General features: G+C 37.4%; 1 protein-coding gene across 2 annotated transcripts in view; it reads left to right on the top strand.

The window, feature by feature from the left end:
- The window catches only part of TRAPPC12 (trafficking protein particle complex subunit 12), a 164,746-nt gene extending 148,664 nt beyond the window's left edge, over positions 1-16,082 (top strand). For both annotated transcript variants that reach the window (XM_069108674.1, XM_069108673.1), the window contains exons 10-12: positions 12,490-12,590; positions 13,533-13,620; positions 14,738-16,082. In XM_069108674.1, the coding sequence (XP_068964775.1) occupies positions 12,490-12,590; positions 13,533-13,620; positions 14,738-14,980 (432 nt within the window). In that variant the 3' untranslated portion in view covers positions 14,981-16,082. The remainder of the gene's footprint in view (positions 1-12,489; positions 12,591-13,532; positions 13,621-14,737) is intronic.
- Positions 16,083-22,330: the final 6,248 nt, after the last annotated feature.

The raw sequence follows: 22,330 nt of genomic DNA, 5'->3' as shown, positions 1-22,330 counted from the left end.
CAGAATTCTAATTATATTTACTGAATTCAAAGTTATCTACTATCTGCTACTTTCCTAGGATCATTCATTCTTTCTTTTTTAAAGGTTAGTGACTCCATTTACACCCCTTCAATATTCAGGCAATTTGCTTGTTGTTCAGCAGGCCTAAAAAAAATAATAGGATGCATTTCATGGGGCACTACTAATTTGAAAGCTTGAACTTTTCAAAAGTAACCTTTAACTCAGTATTTTGTCAGCCTTGTCATCAAAAAACATATGGAGAACCTCCTATGTGTAAGATACTCTTCTATGCCCTAGAAATATATGGAAGTATCTTACCTGTTCTCAAAATGCTTATAATCTGGGATGTATACTATATAAACAGTAAATATAAAAAGACAAAGTTTTCTTAGCATATACTAAATGCCAAGTAAGTAATGTTCATATAAGGACTACAAGAGTTCAGGATGATTTAGGGGAATTAAGTGTAAAGGATTAGGAAATGAAAATGGTAGTTAAGAGGGAATATATAGAGCATGTTTGAGCAGTGTGGAGGGATGGATTGTATAAAAGTAATGGAAAATCAGGTTCTTGAGGACCTCGAATGCCAGGCTAAGGATTGTGTATTTAGCCTGGCATTCAAGGTTCTAATTGATCCCTAGTTCATTAAATTCCTTCATTTACAATCTGTTAGGCATTATATGAAATACAAAGAAGTCTATGGCCATACTTTTTTTTTGCTTTTTTTGGAGGGCAATTGAGGTTAAGTGATTTGCCCAAGGTCACATGGCTAGTTTTTTGTGTTAAGTGGCTGAGGCTGGATTTGAACTCAGGTCCTCCTGTCTCCAGGGCTGGTTCTCTATTTACTGCGCCACCTAGCCACTTATGGCCATGCTTTTTGCCCACACAGATATTTATAATAGAGGCCCATTTCTTTGCATGATAAATGCCTTATGAGTGGTATTAATAAAGTATTCTGGAAATTCAGAAGAGAGGGAGATCACTTCAGGTGAAGTATTTGAGTATGTCTTTTTCAAGGATGGAGTTTTGGAGTTGAGCTTTAGGGGATACTTGGGATTTCTGTGAATAGAGTGGCAGAAAATTTTTATCCCACAGGGTAGTTATAAAGTCTCAAGTGAGGCAATGAAATGAAACATTTTGCAAAAATTAAAGAGCTACATAAATTTCCTCTATTATCTTTATTCAAGGTGTGTTCAGTTTTATATACAATTCAGTTTGGATAGACTACATAGTTTTGTATGTAGGGAGTAATGAGAAAAGAGACTGGAAAAGTAGGTTTGGAACCAAACTGGAGCAGGCCTTGAATGCAGAGTGAGGAGTTTGGACTGTGTTATAGTAGGCAGTGAAGGAGCCAGTGAATAATTTTGAGCAAGAGAGTGATGAGATCAGAACTATACTGTAGAAAGAATAGTCATCATTATTGCCTAAACTGACTTGGAGGCTGGAGTGAGAAAATCATTTAGGAGATATAGTACTGAAAGTAGCTTAGGTGTAATGTAATGAGCATGAGATAAGTCTCTGTCAGGGTTTGAAACAGAAAGGGATAGATGAAGAAACAATTCAAGGTAAGTATTGATTAGGAAGAGGAGGCCTAAGCAGTGTGCTCCTATGCGTGTGGTAAGTACTAAATGTTTATTAAATTGAATTAAAAATCATCCAAGATGACTCCAAGATTTCCAGCTTAGATAGTGAGAGAGAGGGAGAGTATTAGTAGAAGGGGGAAGGAGGGAGGGAGAGAGAGATCACTTTTTAAGCATCTACTATGTACCATGCAGAGGTGGGGGTGGGGTCCTCTTCCCCTCCCCCAGCAGTCCTGGATGGGTTATCAGATGTGCTAGAGGAGAGGAAAGGGGGAATCAGGTACCTCTTGGTTGACATGGGATGGGAAGGGAAGAAGGGCCTCCCTAGTGTTGGTGGCTCTTCCCACTTCCTAGCCATCCTAGATGGGTGCCTTATAATAAAAATAAGTAAGTCAAGAAAAATTGTTTGGAGGGTGGTTTACATAGAGTGCTGATAAGATATCCAGGAAGAAATGTCTAATAAGGAATTAGAGCTGCAGATATGGAACTCATGAAGAAGATAAGGGACTATTAGAGTAGCGTACTAAGTGGTCTCCTTCATGCCTCCAGTCTCTCTTCTCTTCAATACATCTTCCTCATAGCTACAAAATTGAAGTTCCTAAAAGCATAGATCTGACCATGTCACTTCCTTAATCAAGAAACCCCAGTGGCTCCCAGTTATATCAAGGGTAAAATACAAACTCCTTTGGTTGGCATTTAAAGTGCTTCACTTTGTTGCGATTGTTCTGTAATATAGAGAAACTGAGGTACACAAGTCCAAGTACAACCAACTTATTAGTGAGGTTATTAGCAGTTACTAATAAAAAAGATCCAAGACTCCCCCACACTCAAGGATGCCTCTGGCAGCCAGAGCAACCTTTTCTTATACAGTGAAAAGATAGCATTTTATATTAGGAGCTAAAAATTGTTCTGTGATGAAAACTGAACTAAGACAGCAATTGGTCTATGTCACAGGAAAGGATGGGCTTACAAATGGCCTGACTCAGAAGAGGGAAATTCCAGCCTCCAGGCTGTGCAGAAAACACTAAGTTTATGTGTTCTCTGGAAAGTCTGGTGTAAAGCAACCCCTAACTTATGCAGGCAGAACATCTTATAACTGCAGGGACTCATGCCCCCTCCTTCCTCTAGTGGAAGAGTCCAGGCTATAGCCCAGAAAAATAGTGAAGTTCAAGTCTCATAAAGTCTTATGCTAAGGCCTATACAGTGAAATCTTACTCCAGTCCATAATTACTAATCAATAATCTATCTAACTTTTATACATTCTCACTCCCAATTCTCTGGGGAATACAAATTATTCCTTCTCACACTATACACTCTGTGTTCCAGCCAGGCTAGCCTGATTGTCATTTCCTGTACACAGGAATCTTCTCTACCACTTCTCTCTCCTTGGACAAAAGTGCATCCCATTTCTGGGCTGTAATCCCTCCTTACCTTCACTTCTTAGAATCTGTAGCTTCCTGATTCCAAACCCCCACTCTTAATTACTAATGCTTTTCTCTACCTTCCCCTTTGTCTATATTTTATATACTTTGTCTGTGTTTACTTATTTGTGTTCATTTTGTGCCCCCTTCAAATGTAAGTACCTTGAGCATAGGGATTGTTTTGTTTTTGTATTCTCAGCACCTCACGCCATTCCTGGAACGTAGAAGACATATTGTTGGCTAAATAAATGGTAGCCACAGAATTAGAATCTGTGTTAAGAATGAGGCAAAGAAGTCATCTAGTTCTGAATAAGCCTTTTGAATCTCCTATCCACATTTTAAAAAATATATATAGTTTCATAAACCTTACTTCAGATTCCCCTCGTTCGCATAAGTAGCCTCACATTTACTCTTATTTTTTAGAAGCCAAATAAGACCAAATACAATGTAAGACTCCATCTATATGACATATATGCAGTACGTATTATCCGGGGCATCTAATTGCAAAATGTGAACTTTTATATGCTCTAGTTTCCTTTTTACCTCCTTTCTTTCTAAATCATGTAAAAATAGGTTAGGTTTTTTTTTTTCTCTTCCTCCCTCAAAAGAGTTGTATTTCAGGGACTACTGTACTCTGAGAAAACTCATCAAGGAATTACATTGGTATAGATTAGGGACACAAGACATAGTAATCTACTGTTTGATAAACCCAGAGACTCCAGCCTCTGGAATAAGAACTCACTATTTGACAAAAACTGCTAGGAAAACTGGAAAATAGTATGTCAGAAACTAGGTATAGACCAACATTTTACACCATTGTAATGGTAAGAGAATTTGAAGGTCTTCCCTGCCCCTTAATAGGGCTAGGGAATTTGAAGATCTTCCTTGCCCCTTAATGGGCCTCAAGTGGAACCCTAACAGGAGGGGCTTGATTGGGGGGAGGCTTGTTTTTTCAGGAAGACCCATACCTTTTGTTACTTTGTAATTAGGCAGTGGGTCACAAAGGTTGTGATGTCCTCTGACCCTGAAGAAGGGTATATATACTTGGAGGTGTGGTTTTGCATTGGGGCTTACTTATAGGAAGAGTTGTGTGATTTGGCCAAATAAGACTCTGGGTAGCCGTTAAGCCTTACCCTCCCTCCCTTCCCCCCCGCCACTGGCTTTAAAAACTCATGTTTGGTGCTTCTCTCCCTGATAACTATAACTATGTATGTATGCAATGGTCAGACAGCTAGAAGCACTGTTGGTCTGTTGAATTGTGTTATTTTCTCTGTATTTTTTGTCTGCTTGTAATTTCTATTTGTATTCTCTGAAGTTCAGGGTGCTGCATTTTTCTCTGAACTAAGTGAATTATATGTGTGTATGTGTATGTATATGTATATTAATTATATGTTTGATTAAAGGTTGTTGACCCCTTTAAAGTTGCTTTCCTTTAGTAAAGTAGATCAAAGAACCTGTGCTAGCAGCCATCCTGGGTATGCTAGGCTACTTGCTGTTACAACCATATACCAAGATAAGGTCAAAATGGGTACATGATTTAGATGTAAAGGGAGATACCATAAGCAAATTAGGAGAACAAGGAATAGTTTCCCTATGAGTTCTGTGGAAAACAAAAGAATTTATGAACAAACAAGAAATAGAGAACATTATGAAATACAAATTGGATCATTTTGATTACATTAATTAAAAAGTCTTTGCACAAACAAAATCAGTGCATCCAAGATTAGAAGGGAAGCAGAAAGCTGGAAACAATTTTTATAGCCAGTGTCTCTGATAAAGACCTCTTTTCTAAAATATAGAGAGAACTGAGTCAAATTTTAAGATTATAAGTCATTCTCCAGTTGATAAATGGTCAGAGGATATGAACAGGCGGTTTTCAGATTAAGAAATTAAAGTTATCTATAGTCATATGAAAAAAATGTTCTAAATCACTATTGATTAGAGAAATGCAAATTAAAACAACTCTCACATACCACTTCACACCCATCAGATTGGCTAATGTGACAAAAAAAAGGGTAAATATTGGAGAAGATGTAGGAAAATTGGAACACTAATGCATTGTTGGTGGAGTCATGAACTAATCCAACCATTCTGGAGAACAATTTGGAACTGTGCCCAAAGGGCTGTAAAACTATACATACCCTTTGATCCAGAAATACCACTACTAGGTCTGTATCCCAAAGAGATCATCAAAAAAGGTAAAAGACCCACATGTGCAAAAATAATTATACCAACTCTTTTTGTGGTGGCAAAGAATTGAAAATTGAGGGGATGCCCAGAAGTTGGGGAATGAATGAACAAGTTGTGGTATATGAATGTAATGGAATACTATTGTGCTATAAGAAATGATGAGCAAGCAGATTTCAGAAAAACCTGGACTTAGATGAACTGATGCTGATGAAGTCAGCAGAACCAGACTTTGTACACAGTAACAGCAACACTGTACAGTGACCGACTCTGATAGACCTAGCTCTTCTCAGCAACACAGTGATCTAAGACAATTTTAAAAGACTCAGGATGGAATATACTGTCCACATCCAGAGAAAGAACTATGGAATCTGAATGCAGATCAAAGCATACTATTTTGTCTTTTTTGTTTTTTTTTTTTGTTGTTATTTTTTTTCTTTTATTTTGAGTCTTCTTTCATAGCATGACTAATGTAGACATTTTAAAAAAGGAATTACATGATAGGAAGATAAAACGGGTTGGTTGGTGTGTGGCAAGATGAGGGATGACAGATGTATTACCACAATTTTCCACTAATACACTTTAAATCAAAAGAAAGCAGAGAAGGCTTAAGAAAGCCACATCTAAGTCATTGAATAGACCCCTTATGTTGAACTTTTGGGAAAACATGGACAAGTGTTACATATTTGGGTCAAGCATGGATGAGTTTCAACCTGTATCATTGAAAGGAACTCCTGAATCACTGAGATCACAGATCCATTTGAGTACTGTGCTCTGAAATGGGAACAACATATCCCAATGGACTAAAAAACAGTAATTAATTAGAAATCTTAGCTTTACCCCTACTCTGTTACTGATGTAACAGACATTGGGTGGAGAACATAGTGGTGTCTGTATCTAAAGGGAACAGCTATTATCAATCAATTTTAGAGAATGAAGATGAGATATGAGTTTTTGGCCCTAACCCTTCCCTTCCCCTGCCAGTACAGGAATAGAATGTTGACCTGGAAGAAATTCTAGTCATCTGCATAGAATTAATAGTTGAAGCCATGGAAGTTGATAATGAGGTCACCATGAGATACAGATTAGAAGGAAAGGTTTGGGCAAAAACTTGACAAACATCTATATTTGGGGGCAAAAAAAAAATGATTCAGAAAAGCAGACCCCTGCAAGTTATATATCAACTTAGAAAGCCACAAATTAATATTATTTATAATATACTATATGTTTAATTAAATCTTTCTCACATTTTAATCAGGGAATTAATATGGGGATGTTATGGCAATATGCTGCAACTTGGGCTGGGAATTTAACACTTGTAGTCTAGAAAATTGAGAGGTTAAATGATTTGCCCAGGGGTCACATAGGTATTATATGTCAGAGGCAGGACTTTAATCTAGGTCTTTCTGGACTGGACACTAGCTGTCTATCTACTATACCAACCAGCTTTTCTGAAATGGTAAATTGTAAAACTGAAAAATTTGAAAATTATGAAAATGTTTTTTACATGCAAAATCTGTAAAATAAATCTTAATAACTAAATGTCTAAAAACAATGTATTGAACTAAATACCAGTATGTTTATGACTGAAATTTTTTTTTAATTTTGGAGGGGAGAAGGCAAGGCAATTGGGGTTGTGACTTGCCCAAGGTCACAAAGCTAGTAAGTGTCAAGTATCTATGGCCAGATTTGAACTCAGGTCTTCCTGACTCCAGGGCCAGTGCTCTATTCACTGCGCTACCTAGCTGCCCCATATGACTAGAATTTAATGGCAGTTAATATAAAATATATGTAGAAATTTTAGTTCATGACATGCTTAGTTTGAGTTGTAGTGTGAGTACTAAAAATCTATACATGGAGTTTGCATTCATTGAAGTATATGTTGAAATTGTACTATAATGGAAAACATACAGGTAGGCATCAGAAGTCAATATTAATCTTGACACAAGCTGTGTGGCCTTGGGCAGGTCACATGACTTTTTTTTTTTTAAGCAATTGGGGTTAAGTAACTTGCCCAAGGTTACACGGCCAGTTTTGTGTGTGTGTGGGTGTTAAGTATCTGAGGCCGGAACCGATGCTGGTTCCTCCCAACTCTGTGGCTGGCGCTCTTACTCACTGTGCCACCTAGCCATCCCTGGTCACATGACTTTTACACTTCCACCCCTTTTTCCCTTTCTTCATCTACAAAGTAGAAATAAACCTTTCCCTGTCTAGATCAATGATGAGATAATGTATGTAAATGTACTTTGACATCCATAAAGCACTCTCAGAAAGTAAGGTATTACTATTTCTCCAAACTACTCAGGCCACATCTGAAATGTTGCTCATTTCCAGGCACCATGTTTTGGAAGGAGCATTAACAGAGTAATGTTTAGGGTAAGGCAGCCAAGATCATGGGGGGCCTTTAACTGTTGTCAAGACGAATGGAGAAGTTTAGCCTAGAGATAGAAGAGACATGATATTTTTCTTCTGATATTTAAAGGACTGTCACATAGAAGGGGACATAGATTTGTTTTGTGTTGCTCCAGAGGACTGGAGATGATAGGACTGATAGATGACAGTTAAACAGAGGCAGAGATAGAAGAAAGAACTTTTAAGTTATAACTGGACAGTAGTGAAGCCTTTAAGGTAGTGAAGTAACTTAACTTCCATCAAGCAAGCAGAGTGCCAGCTGATCATCACAGAAAATGTTGACAAGATCCCTGCATTGGATGACAGATAGTACTAGATATCCTATAAGGTTTCTTCCAATTCTGTGATACTGGAAGTTGATGTATAGCTTTTACTTGACATATTAATTCTCACTAATTCATCAGTTTCAAAAATAATTGAGTATGCAGTATATGTGCTAAGAATATATAGCATATACAAAGAAATAAGTCTAAGCCACAGTCAGGTTCTTAAGAAACCCACATCTTAGAGCACCAGCCCTGGAGTCAGGAGGACCTGTGTTCAAATCCGTCCTCAGACACTTAACATTTATGAGCAAGTCACTTAACCCTAATTGCCCTGCCTTCCCCCCTCTAAAAAGCAAAAAAAAAAAAAAAAGAAACCCACATCTTACTAAGTGATACATATGAACAATGTCATGATGGTATAAAGTAATACATTATAAAATAATGTATGTGTTGTGTCCCCTTATAGAAAGTAAGCTTATAGAGCAAAAGAATGATTTCATTTTTGTCCTTGTATCCCTGGTGCCTAACATAATAGATGCATAATTAGTGCTTATCAGAATATTAATTGATTACCTAATTCAGTGCCAAATAAGTGGTATAAATAATGTGTCTTGGGAATTCAGAAGAGAAAAAGAATACTGTATCCTACAATGGGTAGGGAAAGCTTCCTGAAAAAAAGTTCCTTGAGCTAATACTTTAAAAGTGGATCAGAGAAGGAAAAGAGGTGGTAAGTAGAGGTGCAGTGGCAGAAATGAATATGACATGTTTCAATGGAGAGGGTATAAAACACTTTGGCGGAAATAGACATCTCCAATGGGAGTAAATCAGAGGTAGAATACAAAATATAGGATGAAACAATATTGTAGCCCCCCAATAAGTGTGAGGCTCTAAAGACTTCAGATTCTAAGCAGTAGGAAATCATTGAAAATTTTGATGAGGGTGTGGTGATATGAATACAGCAGTGTTTTCGGGAAAATGATTTGGCTGTGGTAAAAAAAAAAACTGATTAGAAGGGGAAGAGTGGAAGGCAACAAAAGTAGTTAAAGGCCTTATTATAATGTGGTCAGATGTAGAGTTATAAGAATTGGTGATTTCTGTGAGAATAGAAAATGAGTGGATATGAATGGCAACGTGAAAGAAGAATTAGGGATGGGGGAAGGAATGGCTACTCATTAAATATAGGGATTGAGAAAAAAGGAATAGTCAAAGATGAATTTGGAACTTTGAGTTTAGATGACTGATTTTCCGTATTCTTTTCCCTTTTTCCTCAGCCTCTTGGGAGGGAGAGCTTACCCTGGTTTAATGGGAAGAAAGATGGCTTCAGTTTGGAATGTTTTAAGTTTGAGGTGCTATCCAAGGGGGAAATGTCCACTTGATACTTGGTAATACAGAACTGAAAGACAGAAGTTAGCCCTGGAGATAAAAATCTTAAAGTGATTCACATGGCCTAAGTCATAAACATTTTATTAAGAGACTCCTGTGTGCCAGGCACAATGTTGAGTTCAGGTCATATAAGAGAAAGAGAATATAGATAGAAAAGAACAGGAGCTAGGGATTAAACAGTAAGAAATAGCCACAGTCATAGTAGAAAAAAAGAAAGAGGGAAGGGGCAGCAAGATGGCGCAGTAAATAGAGCACCGAGTCAGGATAACCTGAGTTCAAATATGACTTCAGATACTTGACACACTTACTAGCTGTGTAACCTGAGGCAAGTCACTTAACCCCAATCGCCTTGCCTTCCCCCCTCCAAAAAAGGGGGGAAAAAAAAGAAAAAAAAAAAGGATGCCAAAAGAGAATCACAGAGTCGTGAAATTTTCGAGTTAGTAGGGTCTACAGCAGTTGTCCAGACTAAATCTATGCCCAAAAAGAATCCCCACCCTACACCCAACAAAGTAGTCATCTGGCCTCTGCTTGAATCCCTTGATGAAGAGGAACAGACTACCTTCCTTGGCAACCTATTTTACTTACAAATACTGCTGGTTAGTGAATTTTTTGGGAAGTCAAAAAATTTGACTCTTTGCAACTTCCAGCCATTGCTCTTAGCTCTGTTCTGTAGAGCCAGACAGAACAAATCTAATCCCTGTTCCACGTGACTGTGAAGAAGCAGAACTGGAGTAGCTCAAAAGAAACATGAGACATCTCCACTCCAAATGTTCATATGGACTGTTTGTGCCCAACCTCCGGTAGAGCCTTCTGAGCTCATGCTGATCAGCCAGTCGGGCACACATTACCTCGATTCCTACAAGTAATGTTATTTTGGTCCTCTTTGAGAATGAAGGACAACAACCAACCAGCTAACCAGCCCATCAGATACTTGAAGACATCTGTCACGTGCCCTTTAGTCTTCTCTCTCTAGACTGAACATCCCAGTTCTTTCGAATAGTGCTTATCTGACGTGGACTTGAGGCCTTTCAGTATCCTGGTTGCTCTCATCTGGACATCCTCTAGGTGTCCAGTCTCTTTCCTACACTGTTGTGTCCAGAACTGAACACTGTTTCAGATGTGATCTGCCTTTTTTTTTTTTCAGAATAAAGGAAATCTAGTTATCAGTGTTTCAGAAAGGAAAATCATGCGAAAAGAAGTCAGTAATGTCAGATGTCATAGAACTTTTTTTTTCATTTCATACTATCACCAAGTCTTGAAGTAGTCACTTGTAAGAGAGTTTGCCTTATTAGACTGAAATGCTTTGGAGGGAATTCAGCATAAGAACCTCAAGAATGCCATCAGGAAAAATGAGGGGATTGTTGTAAAGGGGTGTGAGCTTCACAACAGAGGTGTGATATATATAAATGTGACCTACTGTTTGCATATTCGTGGTATCCGGTGGACATTAGATATTATTCATTAATGTTCTTTGTGATACTGTGCTCTTAACTATGCATCTGCATGAAAATTATGAGGAAGGATAAATATTCAGGCTTTCTTGATGGGGAGAGATGCACATATGAGCATTAGCAGTCAGGCACATGGTTGCCAGCACTCAAACAATCTGCTTCCTCCTTCTCCTCCAACTAGTCAGATGCACTATCAGCTTTTTAAAACATTTTTTATTTTTCTCCCTGAAAATCAATGCTTTCAAAGAGTTGATTCTGTCACTTAAATATGACTTAAAGATGACTTATGTCATTTATTTGTGTGTGAGTAAAGTTGGCTATAAAGAAGCAGACCTTCATTCCAATCATAGAGAATATCAGCAGATAAGAAAGCATATGACTAAGATTTTAGTAATATCTTTTGTTAAAAATTAGCTAGTTTTGTTTAAAAAAATATTACTATCTCAACCTAATTATTTTGTCGCAAGTTCTAAAAATCCTATTATAATAAACTCCATTATATTTTATAATTTTTAATAACATTTTTCATAATAGTTATTTTTACCAAATTTCATTACCATAGAAAATAAGGATGGCCCCTGTTCTTAATACATTAATAAGAATGCTTCACACCCAGAAAGTGAAAAAAAGTTCGTCCTCCAATTTTCCCTGGCATTTTTCCTGTCTCTCCCATATCTGTCATGTTCTATTCTGTATCAGGTTCATTTGTGTGCACATTGTATCTCTATATTTCTCCTCTCCCAACTTTTTAAAACTTTATTTTAGTCAATAATTGTATTATTTCTCATCTATACCTGGCCTAGACAGTGCCTTTCACGTAGTAAGTGCTTAGTAATTTTTATACACCAGCCCCATCTTGTTTCTTCTCTCACTCGCTTGTGTCTTTCTGTGTGTTATTTTGTTTGGATGGGTAGTTTAAGAATTTAGCTCAGTTTTGTTTAGGATGTTGGAATGGTTAATGAGACGGGGTGGGGATGAGTAGAATTGAAGGATAATTTCTTGATGACAGGACAAAAGAACTGTCAACTCATTTATGGCTCACCTCAGTTTTCTTCTAATCAAAATGCAAACAGCAGGCCTCATTATACTGAGACCACTATATTTTTTTTAAAAGACCAGAGAATAAATTGTATAGCATATAGACTCTGAAAGCTAGAAAGGAACTTTAGAAATCATTTAATACAACCTCATCATTTTAGAAAGGAAAAGGAAATTCAAAAAAGGGAAGTGATTTGCCCAACATCATACAAGCACACTTAGTGGCAAAACCAAAACTAGAACCAAGTTTTCCTCATGTACAGTCAAACCGTCTTTCATTGTTACTAGTAGGTATTCCTTGTAACGTGAAAGAGCCTTGTTGTATATAAAATTGCCTTGTTATTATTATTGTGCCTTAGAAGGTATATATCTTCATAAGATTTTTCCTGAATTTGCTTCAAGTCCTTATTTAGTGTTTTATTATATGAATTTTGTAACATTAATTAATTTGTTATATCAATTTTAATAATATCCATCTAGTAATATACTTGCATAAAGAATTTTATAACCATATATTCCTCTAATAAATGCAGGCCATTGTTGTTATTATGTGAGCTAATAGCTTCAGTCTTTTTACAAAGAATAATGATTGGTAAAAGATTCCTAAGATCCTAAGAATTCTGTTTCCTCCTACCTGATGTTCCAGTACCTTCACGTTGTAATTTAATTCACTTTTAAAGTAGTTTGATGTAGTTGGAATGCTTCATTTGGTATGCTAACTGAACTATTTATTTAATTTTTTTCAAATCAGATTGGAGACATAAAAATGGCTGAAAAGTATTTTCAAGATGTTGAGAGAGTAGCACAGAAATTGGATGGACTTCAAAGTAAAATAATGGTCTTAATGAACAGGTATATATTTAAACCAAAATATAAATTGTATTTCTCTAGAACTGCAAGAGTTTTAAATTGTGCTAAATGAACATTAAAACCCTTTAGAGAGCTTCTATCTTGTCCTCACTTCTTTCGTCCCTGTCTGTCAGGGCTGACTAGATTTAAGATAGACCTAGGAAATTACAAGGACTAACAGCACCTACTTCTCAGGGTTGTGAGAATCAAATGAGATGATATTTGTAAAGTGCTTAGCACAGTGCCTGGGACATAGTAGGCACTATATAAATGTTAGTTGACATCATCATCATCATTATTATTGTTATTAATATAGTTACATTAGCCTGAATTGAAATTATGTTCCTTTAATCATGATAATTGATTTTTAGGGTCCGTGTTCCTTTGGTGTTCTTCACATCATTGCTTACATTACCCCCAGTTTTAATTGAATTTGCATAAATGTTTGCTTTGAGTGGCTGACTCTGTTTTGTTTCATGTATTTTGGTGTTCTGTTAAGAAGTCTGACTTTATGAGTAAAATGGCACCTTAATAATGTGCAGTTTCATCTGCATATACATTTATTAAGATACAAGCTGTCATATATGGTATGTAGGGAACATATAGGAATTGAAAATACAGATCAGGCAGGTATCAGTTTTTATAGCAGAAAGTAATTTTAGGTTGAGTTCCTGTGTGTAAATTAATGAAAGTTAGACTCACTTTATTTTGCTAGCCAGAATGTATAAAATGGTTCAATCAACTAAAATGTCACTACCTCCGTCTGGAAAGCATTAACACCCAGACTGCTCAAGATTACACTTTGAAGAGCAAATGTCAGAAATGCTCATATCTTTAAAGTTACGGGTAGGGGGAAGGGGACAGCATCACTCCATCAATTCTGTTTGATATATTATCATTTTGAGTTCTCCAAGTTAATTGCTTTTTGTGTCACTTATATTACAGAGCATTCCTTCATCTTGGGCAGAATAACTTTGCAGAGGCTCACAAATTCTTCACCGAAATTCTGAGGATTGAACCAACAAATGCAGTGGTAAACTACTTAAGGAGAATTATTTTCAGTAGCCCTAGACCCAAGACACAGTACAGTATAACAAACTTTTATGAAGCAAATACTTATGTGTGACATTCTGCTAAGCACTAGAAGCAGGGAGGAGGGCAGTAAAGGAAGAAACCAAGGGCTAGGTGAACTTAGGCCTGACCTCAAGCACTTTCCTGCCTGAAATAGCTGTAATGTAAAATATCGCAAGAGAAGTGCATTAGAGAAGGGTAGAATAGAGTTTTGGGCTTCATGCGTTCTGCAGATTTCACAGGATCAGATTTAGAGCTTAGGAGCATTAGAAGTCATCTAGTAGAACTCTAGAGACCATCATGTAGAGAGCCCCATCATTTTATATCATTTTATAGACAAGAAAACTGAGTCCGAGAAAAGTTAAGTGACTTGCCCAGAGTCACACATGTAGAATAAGTGGCAGAAATGGACGTTCAACTCAGAGCTCCTGAAAAAAAAATCGAGCCTTCTTTCCATTGTACCATGATGACTCTCCATAAAAACAATTTGATTAGAGAGTTATCTGAGGTCTTGAGAGGCTAAATTACTTGTCCAGGATCACACGGGTAGTATCTATATGAAGCTGGATTCAGAGGTTGGCCTATTATAGATACATTAGGTTCCTGCTTCCAAGTCTGGCACTCTATCATCTGGAGCCTGGGAGTCAGCAGAGTAAGGTTCAAGTCCTAGCTCTGCTACTAAGTAGCCATATGACTCAGAGCTAGTCATTTCCTTTCTCTGGTCTTAGCTTTTTTCCCTTTCTTTCAAATAAAGAGGTTGATTTAGATGGCCTCTAACTCCTCTATCTTCTGACTCATGATCAGTTCCATTTGCATCAGGTAGCTTATTTTGTCTGACTAGTGAAGCTTTATTTTACATTGATGGTCTTTTAAACCATTAGTACCCACCAACCAGAATTTCTTGTAGACCACAGGAACACTTAGTTGAACACAAAGCCTAGTACAAAGGACTGGGGCTTAAGAGAGTACTTGGGTGTAGGAGAACAAGTAAATGTGTTTCTGAGTTAATTACAGAAGATGTCTTTCCAAGCATTTAGTCAGTCTGGTCTGATTCCACGGTCTGTGTTCTGTTTCTCTAGGCTAATAACAATGCTGCTGTTTGTCTGCTTTATCTGGGGAAATTGAAGGATTCCCTCCGGCAGCTGGAAGGGATGGTTCAGCAGGATCCTAAACACTACCTACATGAGAGTGTTCTTTTCAATTTGACAACTATGTATGAACTGGAGTCATCCCGAAGTATGCAGAAGAAGCAGTCTCTGCTTGAGGCTGTAGCTGTCAAAGAGGGTGACAGCTTTAACACTCAGTGTCTCAAGTTAGGATAGATCATTTAATTTTGCCAGTTCCTTTCCTGAAAGGCTAATTAAAAAACTGTATATACTAAAGCTAATATATAAACGTTACTCTAACAGATTTTTTAAAATCTCTTGTATTATTGTAGTTTGGAGAGTAGCTGAGGTGTCTAAAGGGCGTCTGGAGCAACCACCCAGACTCTCCCAGCCCTGACAGTTTATTGAACCTCAGCCAGCTTTCTCCCTGCAGCCCTGCCACTATTTTTGGAGGAAAAGGAGGTAAACATACTATTAGACTGTTATTCATAGCTAGAGACAATTCAAATTATGCAGTTGGAGGCCTTTTGTTTACTCACTGAAACTAACCTGCTTCATTTATTTATTTCTGAATATCCTAAGAGAGAAGTTGAAAAATATAATACAAACTAAACTCAATATATGCCCAAGTATTCAAGGGAATTTATGAATAATGAAAGGGAAATTTCAAACACAGACTGCCATTTATCTTATACAACTGGTAGTCACCACCTCCTGCATCTCCCTAAAACTAAAATGCATCAGTTTTATTAATAAAATTCTTTTTCAACCTTATGCTTAAAACCTTGGACTTTCAGACAAGTTTTTTAATCCATGGGGGAAGAATCCATCATTAAATCTCTTCTCTTTTATACTTTATAATCTAGGGGCAGGAGAGTGAAACATAAAATGAAGTATAATCTTTGAATGTGAAACATAGATGTGTACAGTATTTTAAAGTTTATATATGTGTATGTATATATATGTATGTATTAGTAAATTAGGAGGTATTTGGAGGCCCAAAATATATGTACATGTTAATCTTTTACGTCTGGGCTTTAGCCCATTACTATATTTAGGAATTGTTTTGTTTTCAGTAAGACTAATATACAAAAAAAGGCAAATGGGGGGATGATTATTCACATATCCTTCATTACTGAAGAATTCTTCACAATACAGAAGTATAATCAAGGGCTTCTTAAATTGGAAGCATTTTAAATGATTCACTTTAAACTAACTGGTCAAAAACAAATCTGTTGCAAAACACAAGGTAAACCTGTATTTCCTTTTGACTTGTAAAGTTCTTTCTAAAAATGCATAAATAGTTCCTCAAACACAAGTATCTATCTGTCTGGCAAACATTTTTAAAATACTTTACTATATTTTAGATCATTCTTAGCCTCAGGTTCATAAGCCTATTTTTAAAACATTTTTATAACTATTTCAATATAATTGGTTTCCTTTATAATGATTTGTATTTTGTTTTATATATTTAAAAACATTCTGAGAAAGGAGAGTTCATAGGTCAGAGTGGGCCATGGCAAACAAAAAGGTTAAGAAACCCTGCTTTAGAGACTGATTATAGAGTTTAAAAATGAAGAAAGCAACAGGGATCTGAAATTACAATACTATACTAAGATGTTTTTTTTAGTCTATTCTCATAGGAGTACAAAATGAAAACTTTTCACTTAAAAAAGACCAAGTATTAGATAATGTAATTTGGAGTCTTTCACCTCGAGAACTATTCCACTAATCTGGCCCCAGGGGAATGAGAGATGGAGGCTTTCCCCTCTGGCTTAAATCTGGCACCAAATGGGGGAGGGAGACAGGCAGCCTCAAGGGGTTTGGTAATGGATTATGGAATCTGTCATTTCTAGGTCAGTGGTTCAAAACAGGAGGAGGTCAGTTGTTCATGAAAGTGGTTAATGTCTCATGGTTGTCTCCTAGACATAGCTGAAGCAAATTGGAAATATGAATCATAATTCCTAGTAGGCAGTCATCTACATCCCAGAAACCACTAACTTCATTCTCATTAATTGGTACCCATAGTGAGAGTGTCACTAGAGAAGGGCCATACATTGAATGGGTTCTATTGATCTAAATATCCTTTTAGGCCTACAAATGACTTCATCCAATCAGAGTTATAGAGCTAATGGAGTTTAAGGATGAAAGAATACACAATGCAATTCTCGGGGAGCTTTGTACTCTTGATAGATAGCTTAAGCTTGGTGGGTATTTTTTTTTACTTGTTCAGGTTTTTTGGTGGTTTTTGGGGGGGAATAGTTCCATTGGATTTTACTTTTTCAATTAGTCTCTTGTGAGCTCTTAAACATAAGCAGAGAAATTATTTGCTTGTTTATTCTCAACCACTCTATCAAATGGTAGCATTAATATATTTGATGTACAATCGGTTACCTTTTTAGTGGGCTTAAAGGATAAAAAGACAACTACCTATACCTCTAGAAAGCTCAGCACTTGAACATCAAAGGAACCTGCCTACTATAGAAAATTCTAAGCTTAAAACTACATATCCGTTATAATTATTAAACCAATGTTATCAGTCTTGTCTTGGAATTTTGAAATCATGAAGTCTATACTCATCATGAGGAAGGATTTATTTATAATTACAAATCTTCAGTATTATTTATGGGGAACTGGTATTGTAGAAAGAAAAATGGTTTTGTAATAGAAAAGTTTGAATTCCATTTTTGCTACTGATTGTTGTGTAGTTTTGGACAAGTCACCTGTTTAATTCTTCTGAGCTTAAGGTTCCTCATCTGAAACTCAGGGAGGGAAGAGGTCCCCTAAATTATCTCTAAGGTCTCTTCTAACCTAGATCCTAAGATCTTCCCCTGGTCCTCAAAACAAAATGCATAGATTTGATTAAAATGTCTTTTCTTAGTTTTTTTAAATTTATACTTGATAGCTCAGCTTTTGTATATATAACACTGTGACAGTTTTGAATATCCCATGATCCAGTGTGTAAGCAACTGAGATTTATGCTTTTTTGTTAAAGGGGAGATTATCAGGAGTTAGAGAGAGGTGCTTAAGTCCAGTAGTGCCTACCTGATGCTTTCTTCCAGAAGGATTTGTTGACATGAATTCATGCAATCAAAAAATTCAAAAAAACAGTCAAAAAAGGGAGAGCTTTGGGCACATAGTGAACAGTGGCCCTGAAGCATTTTGTGTCTGAAATAAGCACTACAGGGTTCACTAGAATCACCAGAACTTAAGCCCTAAAAATAAGGCAAACATTTTTAATTGTAACAATAACAACACATTTCTGTCACACTTTTAATATTTGCAAATGTCTTCCCTCAGATCAAGGTAGCTAGTAAAAGTTACTATTAACCCTATTTTACAAATGAGAAAATAGGCTCAGAAGGGTTAAGAGACTTTCTTGTGGTAATACAACTACAAAGATTTGAACACGTCTCCTGACTCCTAGTCTATTACTATTTCCACTATGCCTTCATGTCACAAGAAAGATCATTCATGTGAAACACACATGACTTTACTGTTTCCAGATTGTTTAAGGGGAGAACCTTATGGAAGCCAGCCACATTTGGTAAGTGATTGGTTCTGTGGGGCAAGAAAGAATAAGAGTCAAGGATGATACCAAGGTTTTGAAGTCAACTAACAGCAGAAGCAAATAACCTTTGTAGGATTCAGTGCTATATAACCTAGGAAACCTGCTTCTTTGTAGAGCTTTGTAAGGGTTATTCAGAGACCATAATACTGCCTCCTGGAATTCTGTTTAAGCCTCAAGTGGTATTATTCATTTCCCTTTCTCCCATGCATGAATTACAAATTAGGCAAAGTTTTTCTTTGGCACATCCATACTTTCTTATTCACCACTAAAATGGGGGACTTGAAGTAGATGATATCTAAGGTTTTAAGAATTGTCATGAAGAAGATGGATTATATTTGTTCTGTTTGGCCCCAGAGGACTAAAAGAATAACACTTTTCTCCCTTTTTTAAGAATTTTAAGAGAATTAAATGTAAGCTTGATTTAGGGGGAAAAAAATTTAGCAACTTAAGAAGCAGGATGGGCTGCTCTGGGACACATTTGAACTTTGCCTCATTTGGAAGTCTTTAAGCAAAGGCTGAATTGGGGACCTCTTTGGGGGGATAGTATAGATATTTCTTAGTTACAAATTGGACTAAATGTCATTGAGGTAAGTAATCTTACTTCAAGCTGACAGTTTCTTTTTGCCAGTTCTTAATTGAAAAAAATTAAACCTATCCTGTGCTTCAGCTCACTTTTCTCCAGAGGTGCAGTCAGCTTCAGATCAGCCAGGCTTCAAACTCAGGCACCAAACACAGGTCAGTGATCACTAGCTGAATGATTGCACCAGGCTGCTGAGGGAACTTGGTTTTATGGTTCTCTTGGAGACTGAGACAACATTCACTTTGGTACTTTCAAACACTGCAATTTACCCATTTGTTAATTTGCTCATTGTTGATAGCAGTTTGTATTAACCAGTCAAGGGACTGAAATTCATGGTAGATAGACCCAGGCCAACAAATGATGACACAAGGGGCAGATTCCTGGAAGGAGTTCTCCCATTGGCCACCCTGTATATGTAAATGCCACAAACATCGACTGAAGCAGCTGAATGTATGTGATAAACTTTAGTACATTGCAGAGACCCACTTTTTATCTGTCTACTACACGCCACCTGTTGATTATCACACACATTAAACATTATACATGATCAAGAACAGAAGATATTAGAGTATCAATGCAACAATACCAGCCAATTCTAGCATTTTAATAGTACTCAGTTACTGTCCTCCATATTCCTATTGTAGATGACTGAAATACATATAAAAACCACCCTCTTGGGTGTTAAATTAGGTTGTCATGAGGTCCATTAACTTGGTTTTTTTTTTTTTTTAAGCAATCAGGGTTAAGTAACTTGCTCAAGGTTACACGGCCAGTTATTTCTGGGTGTGGTGCTGAGTATCTGAGCCCGGATTTGATCCAGGTCATCCCGACACTGGAGCCGGTGCTCTTACTCGCTGAGCCGCCCCTAAGCAATTGGGGTTAAGTAACTTGCTCAAGGTTACACGGCCAGGTGTTTCTGGGTGGGTGCTAAGTGTCTGAGCCCGGGATTCGATCTCCAGGTCTTCTCAACACTGGAGCCGGTGCTCTTACTCGCTGTGCTACCTGGCCGCCCCAATTAACTTGGTTTTTTAAAAAATATTTTGATAACTTTTTCAGTATAATTGGTTTATTTTGTAATTTTACATATTTTATTCTGTTCAATATTTTTTAAACATTCTGAGAAGGGTCCTGAAGGCTTCATGAGACTGCCAAAGGGATCGAGATAATAGCTAAGACTAGCATTTATACAGTGCTTTCAGGTTTGCAAAACACTTACAGGTGTTATTGCATTTTATCCTCCCAACAACCCTGAGAGGCGCTGTTATTCCCATTTTGCTGATGAGGAAACTGAGGCACAGAGAGTGACTTCCCTAGGGTGACAGAGCTAGTAAGTATCTGAGGCTAGATTTGAATGGTTAATAACCCTTGATCTAGAGAATACACAATATAAGAATTATAATAATAGAACCTTCTAATCTTTACCAGATCAAGTAACCTGTAACTTCTCTCTCCAGTGATACCTCTCCAATATCACCTGTGATCTCTTAATTTCCAAATCAGATGGCTTTTTATTAATCCCCATCCTTCTTAATCTTTGCAGCATTTGATACCACATACATGTTCTACAAGCTCTTTCCATTATCCATTTTTAGGACACTGTTCTCTCTTGTTTGTCCTCCTACCTGTAACATATACCAAGGGTGTCCTGAGCTTTCACTTTCTCTCTGCACTCATTTATTGACCTCAGTTTCCATGAGTTCAATGACCATTTCTATGCTGGTGAGTCCCAGAATCTACATCTTGCCATAATATCTCCTAAGATCTAGCCCCATGTTATCAATTCAGACCTTGAAGCCTGTAAAGTAAAGATGAACATTCAAATTGGATGTCCCATAGGCATGCCAAACACTGCACACCTAAAACACAGCTTGGCTTTCCTCCAAACCCATCTGTTTTCTTCATTTCTTTAGTATCATTGAAGGTACGTCATCCTTGGAGTCATGAAAGTTTTGTAGCTTTGATGACTTTCTCAGCTCTTCCTCTGAATTATCCTGCATGTCTACTTTGCAAAATCTTTTTATTTCTGTCTCCACAACATTGCTCATATATATTGCCTCTTTTCTAACACCTAAGCTCAGGCCCTTACCACCTCTCAGCTGGACTATTACGTATGCTCGGTGATCCACCATACTTATGTTCTATACCCAGGATGCTCCACCTCTCACTTCCACACCTTTGCAATAGCTGCCTGGCATCCTTGCCCTCTTCACCTCTTCTCAGAATCCCTGCTTTCATTTATACACACACACACATACACGGATTGTGTGTATATATACATAAATACACTTAAAGAATATGCCTCCCTCATTAGAATGTAAGCTTCCTTAGATCTGTTGTCTTCATGTCCCCAACACCTACAACAATCAATAAATCCTTGGCGATTTATTGATTTAGAAGACTTTAGCATAGAGTTTACCCAGTTACATAGTCAAATGGGACAAAAAGAGACTTCTTCCTCAACGCTCCTGCAGTCACCAAAGTCACCCTGAAAGCATAGACATCACAATATATTCTGAGTCCTGTCATCAAGATGGCTGGACCTCTTTACAGGCTCCCCTCAAACCCACCTCAGAGAATCTTCTTAAAAATAAAGGGGCCAGTAGGTGGCGCAGTAAATAGAACAACAGCCCTTGGAGTCAGGAGGACCTCAGTTCAAATAAGACCTCAGACACTTAACACTTAACTAGCCATATGACCTTGGGCAAGTCACTTAACCCCAATTGTCCTGCCTTCCCTCCTCCAAAAAGCAAATATATATATAGGAAATGGGAAGAACCATAGGCAGAAGATGTTCTATACATTGTTAGGGTCAATATATCCATTGTTTTTGTCAGCAGTGATTCCTATTATGAAATTAAATAGTCTTTTTCCTAGTCCTCATCCTTGACCTCTAGTATTTAAGTGTTGACCATTGCTTCTTTCTGAGTTTTCAGAAGCCTGTTCTATCATGGTTTTCTTCCTGCCTGTCAAGTCATTCCCATATCCTACCCCTATATCTATCTGGGTGTACCCCCAAGGCTCATACACCCTCTGCCTAAACTTGTCAATATTCTGTTACCTGCTTGACATAGCTACTACCTGAGTATGCCATAGGCATTTCCAACTCAACATGACCAAAACAGGACTCATTTTCTTTCCACTTATTTAGCCCACTCTCTTCTCCTAAATTCACTAAAATCACTCATATGCATTCCCTTCTCTCTATTCACATCATAACTACCCTTTCCAGGCCCTCGTCACCTGTTACCTGGACAGTTGCAATAACTTCCTAACAGGTCTCCCTTAATCTAGTGCAGGCCTGCACAAGCTGTGGCCTGCCAAAGGATTTCAGGAGGCCAGTGAAAATATCTCTCCCATTTTTCACAGGCTGCTCAAAATCCTTTGGCATGCCCTTGGGCCGTAGCTGTCCACAGGC

Source organism: Petaurus breviceps, unplaced genomic scaffold, assembly GCF_028583685.1.
Source record: "Petaurus breviceps papuanus isolate PSGF00001 unplaced genomic scaffold, PetGlider_PUasm1.0 90418, whole genome shotgun sequence".
Taxonomy (NCBI): domain Eukaryota; kingdom Metazoa; phylum Chordata; class Mammalia; order Diprotodontia; family Petauridae; genus Petaurus; species Petaurus breviceps.
Note: the sequence above shows the minus strand (reverse complement) of the source record. Positions and strands in the feature narration are given on the sequence as shown.